Source organism: Octodon degus, unplaced genomic scaffold (genome assembly GCF_000260255.1).
Source record: "Octodon degus isolate 3935 unplaced genomic scaffold, OctDeg1.0 scaffold00025, whole genome shotgun sequence".
Taxonomy (NCBI): Eukaryota; Metazoa; Chordata; class Mammalia; order Rodentia; family Octodontidae; genus Octodon; species Octodon degus.
In genome coordinates, this window is record NW_004524601.1 from 3,390,287 (window position 1) to 3,399,733 (window position 9,447).

Genomic DNA, 9,447 nt, shown 5'->3' on the forward strand with positions numbered 1-9,447 from the left:
TTTTTTTTTTTTTTTTTTTTTAAATGGGTCGTTTGAAGAAAGTCATACTGCTCAGTCTCTTTAAGTTCTGGGTTATTTATTTATTTGTTTGTGTGTTTGTGTGTATGTGTGGCCAGCTCAGCCCACCAGGGGGTGGGGATGGCAGGCGTGTGGTGCTGGGGGATTGAACCGTGGTCCCTGTGCTTTGCTAAGCTTGTTCTAAGTAGGTGCTTTAGACCACTGAGCCATCTCACCAGCCCCAAGTTCTGATTTTTGATCTTTTGTTTAGTACAACTTTTCTTTTGTAGGACTCAGTCATGTTGAATGGCTTTGGCACAGTGGTCAATGCTCTTGGGAAGCGAGTCAAACCCTACCTGCCTCAGATCTGTGGTACTGTTCTGTGGCGCTTAAACAACAAATCAGCAAAAGTGAGACAGCAGGCAGCGGATTTGATCTCTAGAACTGCCGTGGTCATGAAGACGTGTCAAGAGGTAAACTCCCTCCATGCTCCTGTTTCCTCTATGAGCAGCCTGAAGTGAATAGTGATGAGATTGGGTGAGTTCAGGGTGGTGTGGCCGTAGACCTGAATAATGACGTTTATCATTTCTCTTTGGCTATAGGAAAAGTTGATGGGGCACTTGGGTGTTGTGCTGTATGAATACCTGGGTGAAGAATACCCCGAAGTGTTGGGCAGCATTCTTGGAGCCCTGAAGGCCATTGTAAATGTGATAGGTATGGAGTTTGCTGGTCACGTAAGAGTTTTCTTGTTGGTGTTGTTGTTGTTCTTGTTGTTTTAACTACTATTAACAGTTTTGAAAGTAAAATGCAGAATCATATTTAGGAGTTGGGTGACTTTTATTACTTTTTGAAAATACCCTTCAAGCTTATATTAAGTCAGAATGAGTCACAAAAGTCATACATTCTTAAGCCTTTTACTTTAATAGAAAAGGGGTAAGTTTGGGAGCTGTGAGGGGTGAGGGCATGGTCACTACTCTGACCTCTGAGGCCATGAAAGAGGAAGGGGGCTTGTAGGACAAGTGAACCTGCTGAAACTATTCTGTTGTATTCTGGAGGTGTGGTGGGAGTGGGGCTTTATTTAGTTGTAGAATGAAATCACAGATTATTCAACCTTGGATTAGTATGTTGTGAGGACAAATTTTTTGATTACTGTCAGTTCAAGGAACATAATTGGAAGAAAAGTGGTTTGATAAAGTCATTACTTAATCTTTCTGTATTTGGATCTTTAAAGCTGTCCATTTGGTTGTTTTAACTCAGAGTAATAATACAAGTAATTTTGGGTTTAGAGAACAAAGCTTTTCATTTTTTAAACAAGTATGAAAATGCAGATTATGATATGCAGAGTAAACATGATTTCTTATGGTTAATCGAACTAATTGAACATAACTAGCAAGAAGTCAATGGGGCCAGGGAGATGGCTCAGTAGGATAAGCGCTTGACTGGCAAATGCAAGGATCTGAGTTCAATCCCCGGTTCTGCCACAAAAAAAAAAAAAAAACAAAACAGAAGTCAAGATAACTGGCAGCCACTTTTTTTCATTTTAGTAAAGAGGATTTATGGATGGATATCTGACTATATTTACATATGATTCCTAATTCAGCCCCTACCCTGTCTGTAGGATAATAGCAATTTGTAAAATTAGATATTTGGCCATTCGTGGGGCGCTGCTTGCACGGAGTTGTGAGCCAGCTGTTTGTAGGGAGATGTGGGACCAGCCCTCGAGAGCGCAGAGCAAGCACCTCCAGTCAGAGCAGGAGCCCCTGCCAGCTGCCTCCTTTCTTCTCTCTTCGTAGGTGTAAATCACATCCAAGTATGCCCTGCATTGCAGGGAGACTGGAGCTCTGTATGTTTTGGCAGTTAAAGGGTAAGGGGGCCCTTTCTGGAAAATTTTGCTTTAATTTACATGTCTATCTCTGGCTTATATTGTGTATGGCCAGAATATAAGCTGTCCCCATACTTCAGTATGTCAGCGTATAATAAATACATTTCAGAACCAAAGAAAACCTTTTTTGTTATTGAGTATCCATCGTTCTTTAAATCACTTCACTGATTTCTTTCATTTCTGTGCATAATCAGAAGTTCTTAATAAAATATTAAAAATAGTTCTGAGACTGGTCAGAGTTTGGGGCTTTCTCTTTCTGTAGGCAGCTGTGAGTTTGTCTCTGTGCCTAGTCATACGTCTTAACATTATGAAGTAAAAGGTAGAATGAGCCATAGCAGATTGTGGTCCAGTAAGACTGACGCTGGCTTCTCTTAATAGGTATGCACAAGATGACCCCTCCGATTAAGGACCTGCTTCCCCGCCTCACTCCCATCTTGAAGAACAGGCATGAGAAGGTGCAAGAGAACTGCATCGACCTTGTGGGGCGAATTGCTGACAGGTAGGCAGATGGCCCGGCCAATTTTAGAAAATGTTCTCACGTCGCCACTCTGGAGTGAGCACAATTTGTGCATGTTGTGAGTGTTCATACATCTGTTGAGGGTGTGCAGCGTCCACGCATTAGTTATTCTGAACTCAGCAGCGGGAAGTGCCAGTATAGTTCTGACTAAATCAGCTCTTTTGAAGAGGAGTAGTAACTTACAGTTAATGTGTAGCACGAGTCAGTAGTGACATTTTTTGAGTTAAATTTGCAGATAGGCTTTTTAAAACTTGTGGGACTGGGTAAGGATGCTCCTGAACCATACAGTAGAGTGTGTGTATGAGGCCCTGGCTTTGGTCCCCAGTGCCACATGGGAACTATAACACCACAGAAGTGTTTTTATTTTTTCTCAGGGGAGCTGAATATGTGTCTGCAAGAGAATGGATGAGGATTTGCTTTGAACTTTTAGAGCTCCTAAAAGCTCACAAAAAAGCTATTCGTAGAGCCACAGTCAACACATTTGGCTATATTGCAAAGGCCATTGGGTGAGTGTTTCCATTTTTTTATTATGTTGTGGTAGACTTCACTGTGGTACTGGGAAATACTTCTGTGTAGAAATCTCTTGAGGCATAGTATGATTAATGTTGATAATGTGTCCATTTAACTGTCAACCTTCCACATTTTAAAGATAAAAAAGATGAATTAGAAGGCGGTAAGATTTCTGCTAGTTAACTTTAAATATTTTCATAACGGTCCCATTATCAAAACAATTTCAAATTTTTGGTCCTTTTCAGATATTGCTTAAAATAGTAAGGTAGCTTCGTAATATCGCAGCATGGCTTGCATCTCATATCAGCGTGAAAGTGGCTTTATGATTAGTCCATAAATGTAAATGAGCTACAGCGTGGTGAGGCCATCTCTACTTAGTTGCTTCTCCATGGGAGCCCAGCGAGGAGTGTGGTGATGTGGGAAGGGAGGCACTGTATGTACTTGTGGCTTAGGGACTAAGGAATGTATGGCAGTCAGGGTACTCAGAGCGCCCTACCCACGGGACACATACGCTCTCCGCCCTGCTCTTTGGGCGTGGCAGTCCATTTCAGTGGCCTTGGGATGAAGATGTCTGCAGCACCCCCCCCCCGTCAGAACGGTGGGGGGGGGGAAGGAGAGAGGCACTGGCCCTGCCTGTGTTGAGTGCGGAGGCCAGAGCTCTGGCTACTCCAGCCCCGTGAGCTGGCTCAGCTTGTGTCCATCCTGACCCCACAGAGAACCACCCTAACTGTGTACTTCATACCTTTACATCCCAGAATGTTTATACATGGAAGATGGCATTTGAAAATTAAGCCACTTTTTGTTTTAAAACCCAAACTACAGTCCTACTGGCTTGAAAATACTGCATTTTCCCCCCACAAAATTACTAAGTTCCTAGCGATTACCTATTTGATTCCAGTGCATAATTTTCCTCTGAAGGAATTTTGACTTGTAACAGTTGGCTGGCGCTTCCTTCTTTCTAGCCCTCACGATGTGTTGGCCACACTCCTAAACAACCTCAAGGTTCAGGAAAGGCAGAACCGAGTGTGCACGACGGTGGCCATTGCAATTGTCGCTGAGACGTGCTCGCCCTTCACGGTGCTGCCTGCCTTGATGAACGAGTACAGAGTCCCTGAGCTGAATGTTCAGAATGGCGTGCTGAAGTCACTGTCCTTCTTGTTTGAGTATATTGGTGAAATGGGCAAGGACTATATCTACGCGGTGACACCACTACTTGAAGATGCTTTAATGGATAGGTGAGTGCTTTGCGCTAAATGTAAGGAAGTAATAATTCTACTTTTGTCAGTTTTTTAATTTAAACGTTGTTTTAATCATTTATTTATTTATTTGGTACAGGATTTCACTACACCATTCAGATTTGTAGTGATTCTCCTGTCTCAGCCTCCCCAGCGCTGGGATTACAGGTGTGCACTATCATGCCTGGTTTCAGTGACCAGCATGGTGCGCCTGGAATGCAGTACCAGGCTTCGAACTTGGGTCCTTGTGCTTCCCAGGCAGGCGCTTAGACTGCTGAGCTATTTCTCTAGCCCTCTTCTTCCAGTTTAGACCTTATTAAAGTGATTATCAGATGACCTGTTTGCTGCAGTGTTGTTAGAAGAGGTACTTCTCAGGTGTGATGTTCCCCTGTAATCCCAGCACTCGGGAGGCTGAGGCAGGAGGACCAGTGAGTTTGAGGCCTGTCCCTCATCCCCAACAGAAAAGAGATTCTGGATCTTTACAGAGCTGTAAACATGACTGTATGTCATAGTGGCTCCTCACATTTTCTCTTCCAAATTTTCCTCTTTCAGTTTTAATCCTTGTTCATAGCAGCACAACAGTGTTTCAGAATTGCTTGGAAAGCAGTCACTGGTGCACTTTTAAATTAGTCAGATGTAACTAGAGGCAGCAATGAGCATGAAATTTTTTTGGTTTTTATTGCAAACTAATCCACTTTCCCTTTACATTGTGCACTGCTGAATGTAACTTACCAGAACCACCCTGCTTGGCACAGACTCTGGTGGCTCCGATGGTGACTGCCTCAGCCGCCACCAGCAGCACATTGTGAGAACTAGCCTGTGAGTTTGTCCCTGATGGAGGACAAAGACACAGATAATTTTGAAGGAAGAGCCAGGGCTCTTACCTTTATTGGACAAAGAGCCAAGAGCACTGGGTGCACCTTGCTGTCCTGAGATGCAGGACCAGCAGGTAGGGAGCCAGAGGAGTATCTGCCTCCTGCGAGCTGTTGTGCATGCCGGGGCTGCATGATCCCAGCGGGCTGTGACTCTCTTGGACTGTGTAGTGGGTTGCCAGTAGAGCAAAGCTTGCTGTTTCTCCTCTTGTGCTCGTAGAGAGGTCAGCCAACCATGGTTGTCAGTGTGTGGGCTCCTGGATCCCTGGCACAGGATCCCTGTGCCTTCACTGTGTGGACAGACACCTTACTGGAGCTGGAAGATAAGAAGAGCACGGTGTAGGTGGGGTGGCCAGGCAGCCTGGCTGCACCCTTGGGGAGCAGAGTGGGATGCCCCAGTGCTGCCCTGCAAGTTGTTGAGCAGGTTTCTCTGAGGAGGAAATGGGCACTGTCCAGACATCCTGGGCAGGTTTCTGTGTGTACGACTCTGAGACTGGATTTGGGCTATGGAACAGTGTATTTCAGGGTGTGCTGGTGGGCACGGGTAAGTTGATTGGGCAGGCTTAGGGCAGGCTGCAGACCAAGGAGCAGTAGGGGCATGGCTCTGTTGGAGGTCTGACTGGCGGGCTGGGGCATGGTGCTTGTCACCTTTGTTCTGGATTTACAAGATGGCCCTCTAGATGTCCTCATTGCTCCTGTGACCACCAGCAGCTGACTGCCTCTGCTGGGGCAGCCTCAACTTTGGTGAGACTCTGCCAGGGCCCGAGGGACCACAGGCACAAGGTGGTTGCAGCTGCCTCACCTGGGTGGTCTGGGTCTCGAAGGTGATGAGACTGTTGCTACCCTGAGTGGTTAGCAGGCAGCGGAGCAGAGCAGAGGGAGCTAGAGTGGCAAGCGGTAAACGAGGCATAATGCATTAAGGTCAGACTGTTTTTCTGTTACCTATTGGCATCTGTCAGCCCTAAGAAACAGGTTGAGGGCCAGGGCTTGGTTTGTGCTGGGTTCCTGTGGTGGTCTGTCTCAAATCACATCTATATGGCACCCGTGGTTAACAGTAATATTTGCTGTACTGAAAGGCTGCCAGAGTTATAAAACAAGGTACAGTACTTCCGTTGGAAAACTTAGTGCAAAGTGCTGCTCCACTGTGCTGAGTAGATGAGCCATCATACTGCAGTGTGTGTGATGAGGATGTGGCTGGTGGCAGTCCCAGTGCAGGGTAGGTGTGTGTGGGTGCTAAAGAGATAGATTTTTCACTTATCCCCTTGGGATGTTGTGTCCAGGGTAAAGTGTGCTGACTCATTGTTTTGCCCACTACGAGCTGTGTCCCATGCTCATCTCAGAATAGTGGGGTGGATAACTATCAGATGGACACAAGCATTACAGGTTTTTTATGTCTGGGTTTGAAAAAAGTCCATTGATTTACTCTCCAAGTTGAGTTTTTGAATGAAATGATGTTTTACATTAGAGATTAATTTTTCATTATTATATGCTGGTATCTGAGTTACTATGAACAGTTGCAGGTGTATAGCATCTAAAGTAAGGTATTGTTAACATTCATCTGTAAGAGTCATACAGTGCCCTTTAGTAGCTTGCTTTTTTTCCTCCTATTTTTTTTGGTTAGTAAAATATTTTATTTGGCATGTATTTTAAATGTAATGTAAGTACTAGGGAGGCTAAGGGCTAGGGCAGGAGGATGCCATAAATTTGTGGCCAGCCTACACTGCATAGCAAGACCTTGTCTCAAAAAAAAAAGATATTCTTTATGTATAAGCCAGGAATCTTTTTTTTTTTTTATTAAATTTTTCTGTGTGTGTGTGTGTGTGTGTGTGTGTGTGTGTGGCCAGCTCAGCCCACCAGGGGGCGGGGCTGGCTGGTATGTGGTGCTGGGGGATTGAACCGTGATCCCTGTGCTTTAGCTAAGCTTGTTCTAAGTAGGTGCTTTAGACCACTGAGCCATCTCACCAGCCCACGCCAGGAATTTTGACACTGAAAGAGAAACTAAGAGACAACATTCATTTTGGAAAATCAAAAATCTGATTTTTTTTTTTTATGCCATTATCATCCTCAAAAATATCAGCTAAATTTCAGCTACAAAGGGTAGACAGATCTTCAGTTGCTTCAGTTGTAGCTCTTCACTGTGTCCCTAGAATGCATTCATGGCTCTCCTCCGGTTGATGTCCCTCTTGATTTGGCGAAGTGTGCAAATGGGACAGAGCAAGGTTGCCCTGTAGTCATCACAAGTAGAGCCCGGATGCCGTATCGGGTCTGGTAGAGCGTCCTCATCGCCGCACTTGTCCCGCACAGGCAGCGCTCGCTCAGGCGGGCCGCAACCTGGCACCCAAGGCACGGGAAGCCAAGCATGCCGCAGAGACACACTCCACAGTCGCTGAAGCGCTCATACATGCCCATCTGCCAGTTGGAGTTCTGGGGCGCGCGGACAAATCTAGGTTGAGTCACAACCACCACTGGTGCCTGGTCTTGCATTGTGAGCGCAGTCTTCAGAGCTGTGGTTGTGATAAGTATTTTCTCCTGGGAGCGTGGTGCGGCCACGTGAGGGTCTTGGTAGAAGTGAAAGCCCTCCTTTGTTTTTTTGAGATGAGATCTCACTGTACAGTTCAGGCTGATTCCAAACTCACTACGTAGCCCAGGCTGACCTTGAACTCACAGTGCTGCTTCAGTGTGCCAAATGCTGGAGTTATAGGGGGCACCACCGTAGTTGGCTTTTGGTACCAAATTAATCCAAGAATGCACAAGGTCATTCCTCTCCTTGAAAGTTATTTAGAAAACAGCTTATTTTGAGCGTCAGGCTTTAGTCACCCAAGCGGAAGTTTTTGCGTGGATTCAGTCATCACCTGAAGGATGATGGATCAGCTGTGGGGTGTAGCAGGGCTCCCCTGGGCTGTGCCTGAGTGGGCACCGTGGTTCCTGATGGCATCAGCTATGTCAGAACAGACTGCTGTTCTCTTGCAGGGACCTTGTGCACAGACAGACGGCCAGCGCGGTGGTGCAGCACATGTCACTTGGTGTATATGGCTTTGGCTGTGAGGATTCCCTGAATCACCTCTTGAACTATGTGTGGCCCAATGTGTTTGAGACGTCGCCCCATGTGATCCAGGCGGTCATGGGTGCGCTGGAGGGGCTCCGGGTCGCCATCGGACCGTGCAGAATGCTGCAGTACTGCCTCCAGGTGGGTGGCTGGGAGACCCCGTGTGGTGACCTCCAGGCCTACTTCCTGTGGGAGGGCTGGGTGTGGCGGGCTGGATTTTCTTTCCCATTGGTCTTCTTTCTCTTGGTTTAAAGGGAAATATTGTATTGTCTGTTAATTGTCTTACGGTTATGTATATTCTTGAACATTGAAATCCTGTTACTTGTAATTACTCTAGGGTCTGTTTCATCCGGCCCGGAAAGTCCGAGATGTGTACTGGAAGATTTACAACTCCATCTACATCGGCTCCCAGGATGCGCTCATAGCGCATTACCCACGGATCTATAACGATGACAAGAACACCTATATTCGTTATGAACTTGACTACATCTTATAATGTTCTGTTGATTTTGTGTTCAGTGCACAGCTGTTTCACCCTTAAACTTGCTTCAATTTGGTGATAAAAAATTTTAAACCATTGCAGGTCAGTATAGAGCTGGTCCTAGAGGAAGAGCTAGAAATCCAGTAGCATGATTTTTAAATAACCTGTCTTTGTTTTTGATGTTAAACCGTAAATGCCAGTAGTGACCAAGAACACAGTGATTACACACACGATACTGGAGGGATTTCATTTTTAATTCATCTTTATGAAGATTTAGAATTCATTCCTTGTATTTAAAGGGAATGTTTAAAAGAGAAATAAACATTTGTGTACAAAATGCTAATTTGTGTGTGTTTTTTGAACATGACTTGTAAAATGCGGAACTTTGATAAAGTGTTGGTTTGTGTAGAAAAAGTGGCTTAATTTCATTTTTTGTCACCTGGTTAATAGTAGTTAGAATATGAGCTATATACAGTGATGGCGTTTTTGTAAAAAATTGCATTGTTGTGGAGCAGGCGGCGTGGCTTTGGAGCGTGCCGTGCCCGCGAGCCTCCTCGGCGGATGTCTGGGTGCGTGGTGTGCGCTCACATAGCACCTTCCCCTCATCTCCAAAGTGCTTCTCCAGGTGCTCAGAGGGCGCGGCCGTAGCTGCGGCCAGAGCCTCACCCGGCTGCTGAGGAAGCAGGAGAGCTGCCTTGGAGCGGCTTCCTCCTGAGGGAGACGGTCTTGGGCACGTTCTGTGTCTTCATTAAGCCTCCACTTGGCTGTGCATTTAGAAGGACCTGTTGTGTCCAGTCACTGCTGAGACGTGGGTGACGAGGGGAGATGCTTCTTCTCCCCAGAGCGTGGGTGAGTGTGGGGACAGTTGGCCATCTGGGCTGCTGTCCTCCTAAGCCGGTGTGCAGCT

General features: G+C 46.0%; 1 protein-coding gene and 1 pseudogene across 2 annotated transcripts in view; one reads left to right on the forward strand and one right to left on the reverse strand.

Annotated features, from left to right (window-relative positions):
* Nucleotides 1–8,883, forward strand: part of Sf3b1 (splicing factor 3b subunit 1) — a 47,550-nt gene extending 38,667 nt beyond the window's left edge. For both annotated transcript variants that reach the window (XM_004628607.3, XM_023712389.1), the window contains 7 exons: nt 288–470; nt 600–711; nt 2,258–2,378; nt 2,771–2,902; nt 3,869–4,141; nt 7,984–8,200; nt 8,397–8,883. In XM_004628607.3, the coding sequence (XP_004628664.1) occupies nt 288–470; nt 600–711; nt 2,258–2,378; nt 2,771–2,902; nt 3,869–4,141; nt 7,984–8,200; nt 8,397–8,555 (1,197 nt within the window). In that variant the 3' untranslated portion in view covers nt 8,556–8,883. The remainder of the gene's footprint in view (nt 1–287; nt 471–599; nt 712–2,257; nt 2,379–2,770; nt 2,903–3,868; nt 4,142–7,983; nt 8,201–8,396) is intronic.
* On the reverse strand, nt 6,987–7,959 carry LOC101575657 (annotated as a pseudogene).
* Nucleotides 8,884–9,447: the final 564 nt, after the last annotated feature.